This window comes from Marmota monax, unplaced genomic scaffold (assembly GCF_021218885.2).
Source record: "Marmota monax isolate L192 unplaced genomic scaffold, Marmota_monax_Labrador192_F-V1.1 WCK01_AAM20220418_F8-fsc00025, whole genome shotgun sequence".
Lineage (NCBI taxonomy): Eukaryota > Metazoa > Chordata > Mammalia > Rodentia > Sciuridae > Marmota > Marmota monax.
The window spans coordinates 6,996,238-7,017,335 of NW_026691950.1; the positions used below are offsets into that span (position 1 = coordinate 6,996,238).

At 32.3% G+C, this 21,098-nt stretch overlaps 1 protein-coding gene across 1 annotated transcript in view; it reads right to left on the reverse strand.

The window, feature by feature from the left end:
- Positions 1-4,500: 4,500 nt before the first annotated feature.
- The window catches only part of Gabrg1 (gamma-aminobutyric acid type A receptor subunit gamma1), a 77,516-nt gene continuing 60,918 nt past the window's right edge, over positions 4,501-21,098 (reverse strand). Inside the window, exons 8-9 of the mRNA XM_046442379.2 lie at positions 18,507-18,718; positions 4,501-6,876 (exon numbers count right to left, since the gene is read on the reverse strand). Coding sequence (XP_046298335.1) covers positions 6,607-6,876; positions 18,507-18,718 — 482 coding nt within the window. The 3' untranslated portion in view covers positions 4,501-6,606. The remainder of the gene's footprint in view (positions 6,877-18,506; positions 18,719-21,098) is intronic.

Consider the following 21,098-nt stretch of genomic DNA (forward strand, 5'->3'; position numbering starts at 1 on the left):
AATATGTTAAAAGTGAAATAAAAATCCACTTTGGAAAGAATAAGTAAAGGCTATTAATGAATCATATAGAATAGTAAATTTTTGCTTTAAATGAAATGGACTGTGTGGTTTTTCAGTTCCCTACTTCCCATTTGTGAAAGAATTGCATATCTACTGTTGAAATGAATATGAGCAATCACTTTGCCATTCAAGTAATTCTTTATAACTGAAAGATAAGGCTCTTTATAGCTAGACATACCTAAATTTGATTTTAGCTTACAGATATATGAGCTTGGAGAACGTACATGTTATATTGAACCTCAATTTTCCTATTTGCTAAGCAGAGTTCCTTTCTTTGAAGACTAAATAATTAACAACTAATTCATTTAAGGTTGCAGAAACAAGCAGGTACTCAAGAAATAGTAAGTCATTTCCTTCATTCTACAGCTTTTTATGCAAATAGTATATCTGCTACTTTGGACCTTACCAAAGGACCACCAACTTTTTCTTTAAGACTGTACTTTGGAGTCAGGGAAGAGAGAAGTGGGAAGATTAAAAAAATATATTTAAAAAAAATTTTAAAAAGATAAATTATTTTCCTGATTTTCTGGCTTTCAATTTTCCTTCAGTAACTTTTTTCTTAAGTGAAAACAGACATTCTCATATCATGAGTTATTTGCAATGTTCTGAGTGCTTTTCCTAATGTATATTATTCTCATCAATTTACCTGAGTAAGATTACTGGACAGTTCAGATTAGGAGGAAGTCACAAATTGCTGGAATAATCTAGAAATTTATGGTCTGAGCAGTGAAAATGTAAGTATTAGTTATATTTGCCTAGCATCTTATGGTTCAATTTCTTTTTAAAACTCTCTATCAAGGAAAAATTTTAATTAATTCATTAATTAAAAAACTGAAATAACATTGATCAGAAATTAACTTCAGTGCTAAAGTCATGGTCACACCCTCTGAAACAACTCAGGGAGATATCTATATGAAAACAGGACACATTTTAAGAGATGGTAACATGTAACTTTTTATTTCACAACAAGTTACTAAGTTTAGTTTGTACTTAGGATCATGAATGTACAGAACACTTGGAAAAATCGAAATATTTTTGCCACACACTTACAAATGCTTCTCAAAATCATGAAGCAGAAATAAAGCAAAAGCAGTTTTCATCACAAGCTGTAAAACTTTATTATGTGAAGTGACTACATACACTTAATGGATGCAAATAGCCATTATTACAGCAATTTATTGAGATTGAAAAAATTTCCATTTAGGCCAATAGTGTCCTAAAATTCTGTCCATTATTCCTTTCTGCTCGACTACATTCCAGTTATCACAGTATTTACTACTCAAAGTCAAAAGGTCCAGGGACATTTCATTGTCCAACAATAAATATTCATTTGTTTATTAAGTCAAATGTTTCAGAAATTGTTTGAGGATCAGAAATCAACTTCCTGGATTTGTATGGCACTAGAGTGGCTTATTTCTATTTATGCTTCTCGTCTCTTCCTTTCCTTGCCCATGTGTGTGTGTGTGTGTGTGTGTGTGTGTGTGTGTATATATATATATATATATATATATATATATATATATATATATATATATAAAATGTGTATGTGTGTGTCTCAGCTAGAAAGACAGAATAGTCTACTTGAAGAGAAAATCCATTCAATAAGGGTCAGATTTAATTAAAATAGTAATCTGGACAGACCACCTATGATTTACACTTCAGGAAAAAACACAGATCCTTAAAAAAAAATAATCACAGGATTAACAGCAAACAAGATTGTAACACAAGTAGAATTTCTTTGTAGTGTGTTAGTGTCTATTTACACACAGACAAGTATTAAAGAAAGGATCCCCCAAACACATGCCAGGTCTTATAGTTAATGTTGCTTATGAATCATTGCTTAAAGTCTGCCACTTTTCTTTCTTAATCAAGGTGATCTCTCCCCCATCCACTGAAAACTTCTGGAATTGAGAACTGATCTTCATCCCTCAGCTTCTACACTTCTAAAATCTATTAGCTTCCTTATTTTTCTTATTCTCAAGATCATGCACTAATAAGATGAAAGTTCTCCAATTTAATAATGGGTCTTTTGTATTCAAGTGTCTCTGTGCACTCTTGATGAATTTTTAATGTCTGGTCTCCTGAAGTTGGTATTCTTGCTTCTCCACCATAAAAAAGGCCTGTATTTCCAGTCTTACCTTCAAGTGTCTCTATATTATATAATTAAAATGAAATTTTCATTTGTTTCTATAATTTTGCTTCTTTATGCAAGCTGTATTCTCACCTGAAAGTTGTGATCTCTGTTTTTCTCACCTATTACCATATATAAACATATATCCATGAAATCTTCCCAATATTATTCTCCTTTTCTTGAATTGTGTGAGTAATCCTCTTATCTATTTGATTGTCTCTTTCTTGAGAGTGCATCTTTACATTTTCTATTAAAAAGAATATTACTTTTCATATAGAAAGTGCTGCATAAATATTTAAATTAGGTTACTTCACTTCCAAAATACAAACACAAAAAAAGCAGAGACAACCTTATGTTTACAAGAGCAATGTGGTCAATGGTGTTTGAAAAGTCCATTTGGAATGTCTTTAATAAAAACTTATTAATGGTTTTTGCAGCTTCATTGTGGCACGATAAGGCCTCCCTAGCAGTAAAAGGCAAAGAATGGCTAACAGACAATACCAATTAGAGCTGACCTTCATACAATAAGATACTAAGTAGCTGAATAAATTTAATGATTAAAAAAAATACTTGGTCAGAGGTAATATTTATAATATGTGTAAATGGGACAAATTCTAAATCATTAAACCATCAATTGGGTCTCTTTGATCCTGGTGCTGAGACCAATGAAATGATTGTGGATGTGGCTTATTTCTCCAACAAAGTTTACAAGACTGAGAATAAGCACTGATATAGAATTTGGATCACTGTAATGCATATATTTATTCTTTCGCTGTGTTTATTCAAATACTAGGTGTTAGTTTCAATTTTACTCAAACAAATCATCCCATAAAGCTTTTCTATTATAGAGTCAAAGTATAGAATGTATTTAGTCTTAATATATTGACTTGATACACAATTTCACCTTTTTATTTATGGGCCCCATGGTGTGAGAATACTACCAGTCATTCTTTTTGATCTTGAGACATTGTCAAGAAAGCAGTCCTCAGGTTGGGGTTGTGGCTCAGTGGAAGAGCTCTTGCTTAGAACATGTGAGGCACTGGGTTCGATTCTCAGCACCCTATATAAATGAATAAATAAAAAATAACTGTCCATCAATAACTAAAAAAATAAAAATAAAAAGCAGTCCTCAATTTTGTCCTTGTTCTTAAGGAAAGATGTGGCTTGTTTTATGACTACATAGATATCTGAATATGGGAACACACTTAAGGTGAAAAGCCCAGACGGTCACCTCTTTATTTACACATATTTACTGGGCTTTAGTTCAGAATTGATCAGCTTTAAAAACATCATAATGATATCTATCTTTACCTTAACATAAAATGCATTCAAAGAATTGTCTGATTTTTTTTTGCTTACATCAAAACTTTATATTTAGTGAGACTTCTGGGGAAAATATTCCCTTTCCCTACTGAATTCTCAGAAATCTAATTATCTATTAAAACAAAAACAACAACAACAACAACAACTCAACATTGTAGTAATTGATTGCAAGTGAGCCTAATTTTGTCCATGCAGTTCAAGGATACATAAAATGTTACCATGTTATTGTAAATCTAAATGGAAAAACAATGTGCTAATCTCATTTCTCTTTCAGAAGTTTTTCGTCTTGGACATATATTTAGAGGATACATCTACATAAATTAACATTTTTTTAAAAAAATGATTCTACTAAATCCTTCTGCTTCAGTTATCTTTCTCATCTGTTATATCCACTGTTTTGGTATGAGTGTTAATTTTTTTTTCCATCCAGGGTACACAAGTCCCAGTAAATTTAGACATAACTCACCTAGAAAAAGAGGAAGCTTTTTAAAACATATTTCCCAAAATGGTAAAATTAATACTTTAAAGAAGAAAGGAAGAAGGATTATATCGCCTCCCATTTGAAAATAAGTTCTTTTTGATTTCTTGTAAAAAGAGTCTAAATGTACTTTGACCTTTTCATGCTAATTTTTAGAAATAATCAGTTTGTATACCTCTCTTTCTGATCTGAATATTTAAATAAAAACTGCTCAAAATAATAGCAGCTTTGAAAACAATGGGCTTATTTTTATGGTATATACAAGAAATATAAATAGAAAATCAAATTTTATATTTTCATCAGTTTTATTTTCACTTTTAAATACTGTCAACATTTGAAGTCTAGTTAATAAAACACCAATGAGAAAATCCAGGCTGTTTATATCAAGCATTTTATGTATTTTAAAATGTAGTCATGCTCAGATACAATTGAAAGAGCCCCAAAGTCAAAACTGCCCCATGATAATGAGCAGGCTATAGCTTAAAACATGTGAACTAGCCATAAAAAATTTAATGAAGTACTTTATTTCTTCATGGATACTTTATTTTTCATTTATCCAGAAATGAATGTCCAAGTTAGAATATCCACCAGTACTCGATGTTATAAACCTGAATGCATGAATAATCTACAAATGAATATATACACAGCCAAAGTTTAATTGGCTTTCCATTTTTTAAAAAAAGGCAGTCTCAGTGGATATTTGTCATTACTGTTTAATTCCTGCTTCTTTTCTCAGAGGTTTGTAAGCAAAGTGAAAAAAAAATCAGATTTAGCCAGGTAAAAAATCCTATATGTTCCAAAAACAAGTATAACCATGCCAGAACCCCACTCACTGACCAAGTAGGAGAGGAAACTCACATTAAAATCTCAACTGTCAAATATGAAGGTGACATCAAAACTTTATATTTAGTGAGACTTCTGGGGAAAATATTCCCTTTGATTTTCTACTCTTTTAAGGACTCAATCATAAAACTCTTCACTCTAATCTTGCTCTTGGCAATGGGAACACTTTTTAAAGTTTATCTTCTGGCTGACTGTGGTGATTCTCCAGAATCAGGTTTTGGTGAATGAATATGGAGCTTGTATAAGAAATTGATATGCTAAATGACTTACTGGAATATGATCATTGGAGCCTAACTTTAATTCCCTTCTTAACTAGAGACAGTTGGCAAGTATTGATAGTCTTTTCATATAGTGAGACTTTATTGGCACTTTTTCTACTGTTTTCTGTAGAAATTTAAAGAGCTCCCACACTCAAGTTCATTCAGGATGCCTCTGAAAAGCTCCACCTTTAACATGATTTTGAGGCTTGCCCCATTTTCTAGAAAATTTATAATGTAGTTGTGAAACTGGACCAGAATCCTGGAGGTGGAAGAGGCAATATGTGACACAGGCCTTAAACTGTTTCCCAGATATGTATGGTCTAATAAATGTTAATACTACGTATTTAAGATCATACCCTCAATATGACTTGAAATCTAATTTTCTAAATAACTTTTAACCATTAAGAATACATGTAGAATATGATATGTCAAGAAATTTGTAATGTTTTGAACAACCAACAATAAAAAATTAAAAAAAAAAAAAGAATACATGTAACCTCTCTTCCCTAATGCTTCTTAACTCAGGGACTGTAACACTCTTCTAGCACCTAAAGAAAACAATTATCTTTTCCTTTTGCATTGAATTGTAATGTGAGCAGATTTTAGCATTTCAGTGTTAACATCTTCATGCTTCATAAATATTATTAGGCAGAAAATAAAATGGATAAGTGTAACATGTTTCCTGAATTTTTTTCACCTTGCTTATGAAAAAACTAATGCGACTATGTCCATCTAATTTTATAGATCCTCAGACTAAATGTAGCCAGAGTTTTGTTTAATATTGAATCAGGAAATGGACTGGATTAAATGACAGATACATACTGGCTATTTCATAAGTCACCTGTAATTGCCAACTAGCTTTTGATTTAATTATTTCAGATTGTATTCATAGATAATGATAACATTTTTCACTCCAAAAATTTATGCAACTACAAGTTGTCAATTCACAACAAATAACTTTAAAAAAATAATAAAACAGTGTCTTCTGGGGAATGAAAAATCTTGGAAATAAATTCAAAGAAATTACAAATTTGTTTTAACAAACTGCATCCCAAACAGTGCAGATAAATAAAAATCAAGGAAAAAAATCAAGTAAGCAATGTTTCTAGACAAAATAGTTATTAAACATTAGGCATTAGTCTCCCAATACAATGATAGTTATATTTAAACAAAATACATACTAAATTTATTTCATCTTTAAAATATGTATCACATAACTTATGAAGCTTTCAAAATCCTAACAAGATTTAATACTAATAAATTAATAATATATATACTAATATTTTAACATACTGGATCTGACAACTAATGAATTTTCTGTAAATTTATGTAAATGAATTTAAAAGTAGTTATTTTATTTACCTATGAAGGCCTTAAAATAGTTATAATACTATTCAGATTTTAACCATTGGATTCTCCCCATTTTAAGTTTGACCCTCTTATTCCTGAAGTACAACAGATTACATCAGATTTAGCCAGATGTCTTATGAATTTTTGTTCAGGAATGGAATTTATAAGTAAAGATAACCAACCCAGTAAACCAGATTGAACAGTGCGAAAGCTGTTGGGAAAAATATTCGCGAGTAGGAGTCAATTTTCGCAATGCGTATGTGGATCCTTCCTTCCCTCCAAGATCCTGTTCTGCAGTCTTCAAAGCAGCAGAAGAAGCTGGCACAATCTTTACCCTCCAAACACTGATACCCATAATCATCTTCTCCTTGCGGCAGAGAAATGCTATTCATTGGAATCAGAGTAGATCCAGCATGGAGACCAGGGGATAGCTGACAAAATAATAAATTAGTTTTTGAGACAAAAAAAAACAGAATAAAGAAAGATCAATTTGTGCCTCAAGAAAAACTCTGGGAGACTGATAAGCAATAGAAGTAATCATGATTTTCAAAAATTAAATATTTTCAATTTTAATGTAGTTTTAGATAACAATTTACATCACAACATGTAAATTTCATTACTTTCCAGAGATTATGTACAATACAAATAACCCTAAAAGTATAAAGTATTTTAAACTTTTAGAAAGTTGGTCCACCAAAATACTGTCAACATGAATTGGATACTAAAATTAGAATGAATCCTATATTTCTATTTTATGTTGCACTAAAACATTTTCAATGCAATGTTTCTTTGCCATATCATGTGTTATTTATTTTTATAATAATAAGAATAAATAACAAAGAAGGTCTTCCAAAAATGAAAAAGGCATAAGAAGTTGTGAATAGACAGAAAAAAAATTGAGAATTTGTAGTGAATAAGTGCAAAGCATCATATTTTGAAGTGATGTACACAAGCTAAAAACCTAGATTCGGAAACAACTGGTGTTCAAAACCTGTTCATTCCACCACTCTACTTATCATCATAGCTGGAATTATTAGCACCTAATTTTTATGATAACTTACTGTAGAATGATCAGTGCTCCATCTTGCCTGGTAATAATAGTGACCACTATTATCAGGATTACTTGGGAGACATATCAAATTAACATTTCATGATTGCCAGTATTTGAATAATACTTAGAAGTGTTTTTAAAGTGTCATAAATCAGGAAATGTCAGAATACTATAGAGCATTAAGGCAAGCCCTTTAGAGTCAGACATAGACTGAAATTCTAGCCTGGTTGAGCAGAATTGTAGAAACTTGAATTTCTCTCTAGCCTCAGCACCCAACAAAATATGTGAAACATAGCAAGTGTTCAATTGCCAGTAGATAATAATTATTGTTTCTGTTATTGTTCTTTTCACCATTGACCCCTGACAAGGATATATTACAATCAACTATAAAATACATAATAAAACAAAAAAGTAATAAGCAATAATAACAAAACTCCTGAACTTAATCAAAAGAGTTCCTAGAAAAAACAAACTAATAAGTTAACAATAAAAAGGCATGTAAAATATACATGAAGTCAGCGGTTTTAGTTATTCATTCTTCAGAACTTCTGCCTATTTCAAGGGTTATATAATTTGTGAATCTAACAAATTATTATAATCGGTGGTTTTATTATTTCAACACTAAATACATTGCCATTTCATAATTTTTAACTTGATCTTAATTCTTTCTAATGTAAATGTTTATCAAAATTATTTTCAGTTTAGCTGGGTATGGTGGTGCACACCTATAATCTCAGCAGCTCAGGAAGTTGAGGCAGGAGGATCGCGAGTTCAAAGCCAACCTCAGCAACTATAACTATAGCCATAACTATAGCAGGTAGAATATGGACACAGGAAGAAGGTGAGGTGCTAAGGAACTCAGTGAGATGCTGTCTCTAAATAAAATACAAAATAGGGCTGGGAATGTGGCTCAGTGTTCAGGTGCCCCTGATTTCAATCCAGAATACAAAAAAAAAAAAAAAAAAAACACAAATTATTTTCAGTTTGAACTTTGAAAAAGATAACTCCTAAAGTAAGACAAATTAACTACTTTATAGAAAAGAATATAGAAAAGAATTTACAAATTAAACAAACAAACAAAAAAAGAATTTCTTTAAATGTGGACCTATATTCAAAGCCATTCTACTTTGAAAAAGAAACAGAATTCAAGCCAGTAAATATTAAAAATTCACTATATGCAGAATAAAGCAAACAACTGAATTTAGTGATACTTAAAAAAGTTGAAAACATGCAAGTCACAATATCCATATTTGAATCAAAATATTCAGCTTAGGGATAAGAATCAATGAATGGCCTAAACACAAATAAATTCATGACTACACCTGGCTAGACACATTGTAAAAACCAGAGGTGGTTTTTATGTAATGTTAATGACAGCTCTTTTGAGGGTGGCACTTGGGGTACTTGACTAGACTCTTTGTGGAGCACTAAAATTATATAAACAGTGAGGCCAACTGGTATTCATTTCCTTGTCATTTAATATTAAATAGCATATTTTCATATGCTAATCAGTGAAAACTGATTAAAATACATTTCTTTAAGCTGGCACTTTTAAAGTTTATATGATTGAAGGCACATTTCACACATCCCTATGTCACTCAGCATTGTCATATATAGAAATATGGTGTCAGAAGATATCAGTTGTGTATGAGAGGGATGATAAAGGGTGAAAGTGCACAAAAATGGGGAAAAACTGCAAACAATTTAGTTTAAGAATGTGGTCACTGTCATGGAGATTCTCTTGTAATGACACTTGGATAATTTTCTTGTTTCTTGCTGTTTCCTCCTTCCCTCCCTCTAGAAAACCAAATTGATAAATTGAAAGAGACTGAAGTTCAATGAATGATGAAAGTGAACAGAAGTAGTCTCTATCTAGCTGAAAAAAATACCAAAAGATCTGACACAGTATCAATAAAATAAAATACTGCTGACACACAGACTTCTGACTTGGAAACCACTGAAAAATTAATGGGAAGAATATATACATTCCCAACCGCACTTTCTGAAGTACAACTACACTACCATGGCTGCCCTCCAAAAGAGCATAAAAATAAAAGTAAAAATAAAAGTAAATCAGCCAAAGTGATATAAAAATAAACAACATACTGGAACAGGATATTCTTTTATTATGATGATAGTTCAAAGGATATCCCATGTTTTATTATTTTCACAAAGTCCCTAAGATTTGAGTCAAACATAATTTTCAGAAATTCATCCCATTCCCACTACCAAAAATACATACATCAAGTGCTAGTTTAATAATATATTATACTTAATAATATACTGAAATATGCAAAATAACATTTTAAGCACCAAGATGTACTAATGTGAAATATTAATAACTAGATAAATCATTTAAAGTATAAGTTACATTTGCTTGGTGTTCTGCGTTAGATATGAGGTGTCCCCCGAAAGCTCATGTGTGAGACATGAGGTGACTTTACAGGGGTGAAATGGTTTCACTATGAGAGGAGAAAACTAACTAGTGGATTAATTCCCTGATGAACGAACTGAACAATAACTACTGCAGGTAGAATATGGACACAGGAAGAAGGTTATTGGGGGTATGACTTGGGGGTTTATATTATTGTTCCTGGGGAGCAGAGCTCTCTCTCTCTGCTTCCTAGCTGTCAAGTCCTCAGCTGCCTCCTATCCTATACACTTCCACTACTATGTTCTGCCTCACCTCAGGCTCAGCTATGGAGCAGGCACACCGGGGAATGAAATGCGGAAACAGTAAACCAAATAAATTGTTTTCCTCCTCTAAATTGTTCTTGTCAGGCATTTTGGTAACAGTGATGCAAAAGTTAACTAAAACATAAAGTTATGTATTTATTTAATTAGTATCTATACCATATGCTAACACCATGCATGCTATTCAATTAGTAATATAAATAGCAAATATTATTAGATGAATTTGTTAATATTATGAAATACTAATATTTCTCATTAATTCCATTTCTAAAGCACTATGCATGCGAATGTCAACCTAAGCACTGGTTTTCTCTACCTCTCTCTTATAAATTTTATTTAAGTATCTGCCAGAATGTTAAAAAAAAATTATGAAATCCACATCAATACTCAAAACAGGAGGTGAAAAGAAATCAAAAAGTATATCTAAAGAAAAGGCATCCCATCAAAACACTAGAGATGCTCCTCATAAGGGAGAAAAAAATGGGATGCTAAATAAGATTAAAACATCTTATTAGCTAAATGCCTCAATTTCCTGATCAGTTGCACTGTTTTGAACCATAGCCCTTGTACTGTGCATGCCCAGAAGTCAGATGCTAACAGGTGGTGGTTTGCTCATTGTGAGCACTCCATAACTTCTTAGAGTATCAATAATAACCTTCCACCACCTCAAGGAATATTAGAACTCCTATGGCAGTGTTGGAATGTTCTAGTAATGTCCTCATTGTCCTAATATTTATCATTTATAGAGTATGGGTGTATATTTGGAAGCGAAGAGATGGTATGCTCCCAAACACACAAGAAAATAAAATCTGACAACTAAGAACTTGACACTTAGATAACACATTTGCAGGGTCTATTGGAGAATAATTATCAAGGACTTTTGAGATAAACCAACAATGCAAAAGGAAAAAAGTGACATGGAACAGTTAGAAGTACTGACTAATAATTCAGTAAAGAAGAACAATAATTCTTGTAATTAGTTCACTCAGAAGTACTTGAGCTGATAAATCCATTTAAGAAGAAGCAAAGGAAGAACAGCTAGAAAATAAGACCTCTAAGAAATTCAACATGCTTGGGTAAGTTTTAAAAACATTAAAAAAAATCTAAAATAAAATCTTGAGGAAATTTCTCATCCTATATAAAAAAAAAATACCTCACTGAAAAAAGGGATTAAAAAAATCTGGAATGCACGGTTAACCCAGGAAGCTTAAAAATATCTAACAATAGTTTTTAGAGGAGAAAATAGAAACCTCTTGGAACAAAGACTCAAAAAAAAATTCGCAAAAATAGTAGAGGTTCTATTAAGTATTGAAGTAAACAAAAATACTAATGTTTAAAAAATATTTTACACCATGACAAACATAATTGGAAATGCTAAGAAAAAGGTTTACTTACAAATAATAATCAGATTGGCAGTAGAATTAGTCACAAACATCAATTTAAAGCTTAAAATTAAAAATTAATATAGTAACTATAAATCATAAAATACTGAGAGAGAGAATAAGGAAATAGTAGAAGAGCTAATTACTCTTTGATGTTTTTTCTATGTTTGATACCTTGAGTTTTGGTATACCAAGAATTAAAAGCACAAGGAAAGTAATCATCAGAAGAATGTGAAAACAGGGTTCATTCTGAGTTCAGACCAAGGTTGCTAGGTAAAGGATTTTATTCCTAATTTTATATTATTGTTCTATTTATCCATCTGCTTCAACCATGTACTCATATTAGTATTAGTTTCAAAATCATTGTTTTTTTAAATGAATTTTCCTCAATGATTATTCTGATTTCTTTCAGCTGTAATAGTCTATGGTGCTTTAAGTTGGAAGGAAAACATGAAAGGATCTTATGTAAAAGCCAAATGGAAAAAAAAAAAAGCCATTGGTAGTATCTAGACACCTGCAGAGGAGCTTCACAAGACCATTGTCACAACTGACATGAAATGGTGATTCTGTCTGTTGAAAACATTCCACCATCCACTGACTTTTTACAATTCCTTAAGCAATAATTTTGCTGTATTTCACATTTTACCAATATCACATAATCCCTCCTGGGAGCTTTGCCGAATGCCATTTCAGGAAAAAAAAAAATCTATGAAATTTGTAAAATTGTAGATTGATGTATTTTTTTGTGATTCTAATGCATACTCTGAAAAGTAGATAAATGTTTGTTCATATATATATATATATATATATATATATATATATATATATGCATCAACTAAAGAAGAATATCTCTTCTTTGCAGAGAAGAGTTTGTGAGGTGGGGTTGGAGTGGAAAATCTCTCTTCATCTCCATCCTAGTACTATTCTGGCTCTCAATAGTATATTACTATTGTAATGGTCTCCAAATTTATTTCCCTGACTCATTTGCCATACAAGAATATATTATGTTACTTTGAATTTTCTTTCAAAAACATATGTAAACATACCATCCTGCTAAAAAAAAATGTGTATGATTTACCAGTGCTGATAAAACAAAATCTACCTGCTTAGTATTGAACTGGGGACTAAACAATCTGGCCATAAACTATTTTTTTAACTTTAGGATGGGTTAATTTATGTTCTGTTTACGTTCTGTTTTCCATTTTCTACACCAGCAGGTACTCTATGAGCCATCACTGCTTAGAACATAAATGTCTACCTTTTATTCTCATTTGTAAGTTACACTCAGTTCATATGCTTCTGTCTACAATGTTATCCCTAATTGGTTCTTCTGAAAACTCTTAACTTATGTTTTCAAATAATTGCTTCAGTGATGTCATATGTTCTCTGAAATTTTCTCTACCAAACATCCTTTGAAAGAATTGGTTTGCATGCTTTGGGAATGAATTATTTACACTCGAAATTAAAGGAAGCCTTCCTACTCCACTGTGACCCACATTGACATAAGCCTCTTTTCAACGCTGTGTGCCTGGTAAATCAATGATTCGCAGACCATATTACACGGTATCTCAAGACTGTCTTGGATGTTAGGTATTGGCTACATAGGCCAAGTTTTAAGCATCTATTTCAACAAACAGCTCCTCAAAATATATATATAATGCCCTATAGCTTATTTATACTCATTGTGAAAAAACAGTTCTGCTTCTGAAAACGTATGAGAATCTACCCATCTCATCATTAACTCTCTAATAGTTTGTTTCTTTACTTTGGATTTTTATGTTATGCCATTATATATATTTCACTTTATCATCTTATGTTTGAATTTCTAGTCTATTTTTCCACAACAAGATTTAATGATGCCCAAAAGCAGAGAACATGTTTTTTAAATTTATTTATTTAATAATGTAAATTCTTTAGATTGGATCCAGGCACACTTTACTACTAGGCTACCTCCCTATTTTTATTTCATATTTTTAGACAGGGTCTCACTAAGTTCCTGAGGGTCTCACTGAGTTGCTGAGACTGGCCTCATACTTGCAATCTTCCTGCCTCAGTCTAGCAAGTTGCTAAGATTATAATTGTGTGCCACCACATCTAGCTTCAGAGAACACATTCTTTTTGTCTACAAATTGCTGTGTCCATGCCTGAGGAAATAAATTTCTATCATTTTACATATTAATAAAGTTGATACCCTAAATATATTTTTTTACTCTCAAATGGGCATATTAAGTTCCTGGCAGAGGTATAACAATATACCTAAATCACATTTTTTAATGAGTGGCAATAAAGAAAAATAAACATATATTGAATGGGAATGTGAACCAAATAAAATGTCATTAATATGCACAATATAAAAGGAAGATGAAAAATATAGAGAAATAAGAGGAAAAGAAGCAAGGAGGGACAAATTAAAGAAAGATCAAAAAAATAAATGAAAATGAGAAAGACAAAAGAAAAACGGAAGGAAGGAAGGAAGGGAGAAAGAAAGTAAGTTAATATTGAGAATAAAATAGAAAACATCTTTATTAATTCATGTTTTTCTTAAAGGTTTTACTAGATCTAAAATTTTGATGTGTTCGACTATAATCTCTACTAAGAAAAAAATTCAGGGCTTTCTATAATGCTTAGTTAAGCAGTTGAAGAGATGTCAAAAAGGGGATTTCAGTTCTACTTAATAACTCACAAATTGACCTTATAATGACTCAAGCACATGACTTTAGTGGACTGACCATTGCTTCAAATATTGGAGAAAAGAACAAGGGGAAATTCTGGATTTCATACTATTCAGAATTTTGAGTCTATTAAATGAAATGAAAGAGAAAGAGGCAGGTAAAAAGGGGTGGCCAAAGCACAAGTGGGTGTAATGACAAGAAGATGCTATAGTCCAGGGCATATTTAGTTTTCCTACTTCAAAGAGAAGAAACATGTGGCTTCCACAAAACCCTTAGATAGGATATTTAAGACAAAAGCAAACAGAGCTGTCTATTCTTTGTTTTAATGTAAATATATTTTTATTTGTTCTTTTGAGATATACATGATACCAAACATAGCCACATCAATGTCTATAGCAGCTGAATTCACAACAGCTAAGCTATGGAACCAACCTGGGTGCCCTTCAACATATGAACTAATACTGAAAATGTTGTACATATAAACAAAGGGATATTATTCAGACATAAAGAATGAAATTATGACATTTGCGGGTAAACGAAATGGGACTAGAGACTATCATGCTAACTGAAATAAGCCAATTCCAAAGAATCAAAGGCAGTCTATTCTTTATAAAGTATATTATATTTTACCTGATTAGGAAGACCATATGGCTAAACACTGGACCAGGCAGGAAAACAAATTTGATTACTGATCATGGCCTTTCAAAGCACAATTTAGAACTGAAAGAGCTCATTAAGCACATAACTGAACAAAAAAAGAAAGACTAAAGAATTTAAGTTTGGATGACTGAAAAAAAATTCTGTCACATAGGTAGTCAATTATGTCAAGTGAAATGTTGCCATTTGTCATCATTTAGTGGTTCAGAGCTGTCATTTAATTATTATTTGTGGTTTTTCCACCTTTACTGTTTTTGCATCCTGGATTAAATTTTAAATACTTGATAGATTTTTTTTCCCTTAAATTACTATACTAGAAGAGGATCTGGTAGACTTTAATACATATTTTGTGAGCTTATGTTTGAATAACACCATAATTTTAATATTTTTCTTCCAATATTTCAGCTCTTTTGAGTATTTGTGCCATCTAGAACTGTGGTTGAGTACATGATCTGCAGTCAAACTGATCAACTGTTATCCTACAATACCTACTTTTCAGTTTTATGTCATTAGGTAATAGAATAATAGAACTTGTTATATATATTCTTAGAGTGATATTAGAAAATACATGCAACATTATACATATTCTGTCTTTTAACATTAGTTATTTTTATTCTAAATATTTTCAATCAAAATTTCCAGAACTAAAATTTTGAAAGTAGCAAACATACTTTAAAAAATCTAGCAAAGATTCTTGGCTTTAATTAAAGGAATGTAGTAGAAAACATTCATTTTTATTTATCTAAAAATAAGTGAAATAACCCAATCCCAAAGAACCAGATTTTCTGGTTTCTCTGATATGCAGATGCTAATTCACAAGGGGAGGTGCTAGGGAAGAATAGAGGTACTCTGGATTAGACAGAGGGGAGTGAAGGGAGGAGAAGGGATATGGGGGTAGGAATGATAGTAGAATGAATCAGACCTTATTACCCTATGTGCATGTATGATTACATGAACAGTGTAACTCTATATCATGTTTGACCAGAAGAATGAAAAGTTATACTCCAAGTATGTATGATGTATTCAAAATGCATTCTATCTTCTAAGGTCTTCTTAAATTACGTTTTTTATTGTTTTGTAGTTTTCATTGTAGAGGTCTTTCACCTCTTTTGTTAGATTGATTCCCAAGTATTTCATTTATTTATTTTGAGAATATTGTGAATCATACATTGCTGTGAGACTGGAAGTTGGAGCAACCACTATGGAAAGCAGTATAAAGATTTCTCAGAAAACTTGAAATGCAATCACCATTTGACCTAGCTATCCCACTCTTTGGTTTATACCGGAAGGACTTAAAATCAGCATAGTACAGTGTTGCAACCATGTCAATGTTTATAGCAGCTCACTTCACAATAGCTAAACTATGGGACCAACCAATGTCCTTCAATAGAGGAATGGATAAAGAAAATATGGCGTGTGTGTGTGTGTGTGTATGTGTGTGTGTGTGTGTGTGTATATATATATATATATATATATATATATATATATATATTCAGTGGAATATTATTCAGCTTTAAATAAGAATGAAATTATGACATTTGCTAGTAAGTGGATGGAGTTTGAGACTATCATGCTAAGCGAAATAAGCCACTCCCAGAAAAACTAAGGCTGAATGTTTTCTCTAATATGTGGATGCTAATTCACAACAAGGGGGGGCAGTGCTAGGGAAGAATAGAGTTACTTTAGATTAGGTAAAGGGGAGTGAAGGGAGGGAGAGGATATAGAGATAGAAAGGACAGTAGAATAAAACAGACATTATTCCCTTATGAACACATATGACCACATGACTGATGTGATTCTACAACATGTAAAATTAGAAAAATGAGAAATTATATCCCATTTATGTATGGTAAAAAAAGTGCATAAATGCATTCTATTTGTCATGTATAACTAATTAGAACAAATTTTTAAAAATGCATTCTATGTCATGTAGAACTAATTAGGATGAATAAAAAGTAGCACTGAATATTAAAGCTGACATTCTTGCTCTCTGATGTATTCATTCAGGAACATCACTATGTCCCATGTATAAGCTAAAGTCATGTAGCATGAGAGAGTCACAGGATCATTGTACAACATAAATATTCAAATTTGTACTGCCAACAACATGCTTTGCTTTTATGTTGTGGGAGTCAGAAAACAAAATATAACAGGGCTTGCTTATTGGAATATAAATTGAAAAGTAAATTATAATTTAAGGGGCTAGGGTTGTGGCTCAGCGGTAGAGTACTTGCCTCGCATGTGCAAGACCCTGGGTCCGATCCTCAGCACCACATAAGAATAAATAAGGGTAGAAATGAATTACAGTAGATGGGGTAGAAAGAGAAGATGGGAGGGGAGGGGAGGGGAGGGGGGATAGTAGATGATAGGAAAGGCAGCAGAATACAACAGAGACTAGTATGGCAATATGTAAAACAGTGGATGTGTAACCAATGTGATTCTGCAATCTGTATACGGGGTAAAAATGGGAGTTCATAACCCACTTGAATCAAAGTATGAAATATGATATGTCAATAACTATGTAATGTTTTGAACAACCAACAATAAAAATTTTTAAAAAAAGAATAAATAAGTGAAATAAAAGTATCGTGTCCAACAACAACTAAAAAATAAATATTTAAAAATTTAAATGTAGGGCAAAAATTCATTAAAAAATGAATGAAAAATGAGAAGGAGAAAAAAATCACTGAGTCCTGAAACTAACTAGATAATATGGAAAACTCCATGCCTCATGGTATATATAACACAGCAGGCTTTTAAGTTCACACCTATCGTAACTGGTGTATTCAGTTATAATTTATTTGAGTATTTTGGAACAAATCTGTTTTAAAAACATTTACTAAAATTAACAATGATTATCTTTGTTGTTCATTCTGGACAAATAAATGTCTACCTTTTTGAGTTCTCTAACAATAGGGAAATACAAAGAAAGGGTTATAAGTTTGAGCTCTCCTACCAAAACTGACCTGAATTTGAGTCTTAGATCTCTCACTTACTATGCTGTCCTTCTGCAAATCACTGAACTTATTCTTTAATTCTTGCTCTGAGAATAAATGAAACCATGCATATAGAATGCTCTGAGGAGTGCCTGAAACACTCAGTGTTAGATATAAATGTCAGATCAATAATTGTCATTATAAAAGGAACTTATGATCAATTATCCAATACTTAAGTATATTAGGATCAGTAAAATAAATTTTAATATATAAACTGATACAATATAAGTTAAGGTAGATATGCTAAGAAAGGGGGACTAAGGGAGTATAAACATGTAACAATTTGAATTTTTTAGAATTCCAAATTCTAACACAAAAATAGAATCGAAGACAAATCTTAAAAATTGTTTTAGGTGCAAAAAGCATACCACTTGTGGAAGATTTTACAGTATTAGAAATTACTCTGCATGGGAGATCCAATAGGAATACTGAGGAAATATAGATACAAAAATTGGCAGGTAATGTTGGGCTCTCCATTTTTATCTTTCTACATACGTATCTTTTGTCACAGTGCCTCAAACACTCCCTAGCACCATAAATACCACATAAGTATTTGAAACAGCATCTCCACGTCAGCTGGCTTTTATGAAAAAATCTTTTGTGACATACCGAGGCCTTGCTTTTTAGCTTCCTGTCTCTAGTAGTCTTTCCTTTTTTGTTGCTAGTAAAATAGTGCAAGGTTCCATATTCCATCAAGGCTGCAAAAACAAAAATGAAACACACAGAAACAAAGAGATCCATCGCAGTCACGTAAGAAACTTTAGGTAAAGACTTCCTGGCAATTGTACTCAGGGTTGTCATAGTCAAAACGGTAGTGATACCTATGGAGAGAGGGGGAAAAATAGATTAAAAACAATTTAACACACCACTTTACTTTTCCATCTGATCTGGCAATATTTTGAGCTTAAATAAACAATGGAAACAAAAGAATATGATTACCAGGGATTTACAGAAAGAATTACTGGTAACCATGACTACGCTATGTTCAATGCGCTTTTTGTGTCTGTGAATTTTAGTCATTTAAATTACTGTGGGCTGCAAATTAATGCCTGATACCCATCCTTCTCTTTCTCCATAGTAATAAAATACCAAGTTTTAAACTAGTATGTTGTTGCCTGGAAGAACAACTTTATTTGCCACCTTCTCAGCAACAGAGTGTAACCACAGGCTAATACCTAGCCAAGGAGACCTGAGTCAATGGAAGCAGTCTAAAAAAACGGTATTAATGAACTGGGAAAGGCCTTTCTTTCTCTCCCTCAGGAACTGTTCTGCCAGAATGCAATGGGTGGAGAGCCTGTCATTATCTTAGACCAGCAAATGATCCTTGGAATTCAGATCACCCATGACTCAGAGGAAATCTAAGAGCCTGAATTCCTCCTACTGCAGTGTACCATCACCTTGCACTACCTACCACTGGACTTGCACAGGAGAAACAAATACCATTCTACCTAATTGGAGAACAGTTATTGAAGGTTTTCTGCTATATGTGGTTAAAATGAATCTAAATGAACATAGAGCCTTCTTATTTGATAAATTGACTTCAACCTACTTTTTAACCACAGAGTTTAAGTATCCAGGCATAATTATTTAAAGTGAATACTTCAGAAGGACGAGGTAAAGATTTACATTTTTAGGCACTCAACATGTGGAATAGGAATAAGTGCAAGAGCCCTACCTCAGTGTCCCAGGGTGTTGTCTTTGGACATAACTGCATCTCTTTACCCATTGGCTTTCTTGTGGTTCCTGCCATTAATCTTAGGTCCTATTATGGTTTACATATGAAGTGTCTTCCAAAAGCTCCTGTGATAATCACTGAATGTCTGGAGGTGAAATCACTGGACTGTGGTAACTGTAGCCTAATCAGCTCATCCTAGTTTGAATGGGCTGAGTGGGAATTGTAGGCAGATGGTTTATGACTGGAGGAGGCTGGTCACTAGGAGGAAGCCCTCAGAGGGTACATATTCCCTATGGCCCCTTCTTTCTCTTTGCTTCCTGGATGCTATGAATGCTGTCCCACCAGGTCCTTCAACCATCGTCCTGCCTCACCTTGGTCACCTAAATCACAGATGCACTTTCTAGGTCTCTCTTTGCCTAAACTGCTACAATTTCCCTTCTTTAGCACACTATATATGGCTCTATGGTTGGCACTGTTTACTCTTCAAAGTACTACATATAATGCTAAATGCTTCTTAATTTGGCCAATATTTATAGAATGACAACATTCATGATAATAAAACAATAAAGCTGTAGCAACAGCCTCTTTGTTATGGTGAAGGCAGTAACTACCATTTTCCATCATGTTGCTGTGTAACAATTCCTGTGACATGTCCATCTTTCTAGTTTTAACAGTTCTTAGGATTGGAACAGAAAATGTCACAAGTGCGTTGGAAGCGAATACAGAATTAATCCTTGACCCACCTATTATCTTTGTAATCTTAAGGAAATTTTCTTACTCCTATGCTTCTCACCTAAAAAACTAGCACAGTAATACCTTGCTTGATACCTATAATCAATATATAAAAAGTAATTAATTTACTTATTCTTAAAATGGATACTTAGGTTACTGATTTTAAATCTTTATTCATTTCTAATATTAGTATTTAAAACTATAATTTCTAATCTAAGTAGTGTGTCAGCCTCATACTTCATTAATCACGGTTCTAATGCCACCTCTGCACAAAGATTTATATATACACCACACTGCATAATAGCAAACATTATGTCCACCTATATCCCACCTGAATTTATGCTATGTTCTATTAAAATTCAGGTTGAAATATTGTCTAACTTCCCTTTGTTCCTTACTCGACCCAAAGGTTACCTAAAAGTCCATTCTTTTTAAAATTTTAAAACTTTGAGGACATTGTTAGTTACATTATGTTTATTAACTTCTAATTTACTTTCATTTTTGTTCAAAAATATGCTCAGGAAAACTTGAATCTTTTGAATTATGTTGAAATCTTGGTTAATGTTCCATATGCATTGGAAAATATATTATGTACTGAAGTTAGTTGCTGTGTCTAGTAAATATAAATCAGTTCATGCAGTTGGTAATCTCATTCAGATCTTCTACATCTTGAATGATTTTTTTTTCTTCACTAATTGAGAAGGGGACCTTAAAATGTCCAATTACAATTGCAAAGTTGTCCATTTCTCTCATTATTCCTGAGAATTTTTACTTCAATTATTTTGAAACCAAAA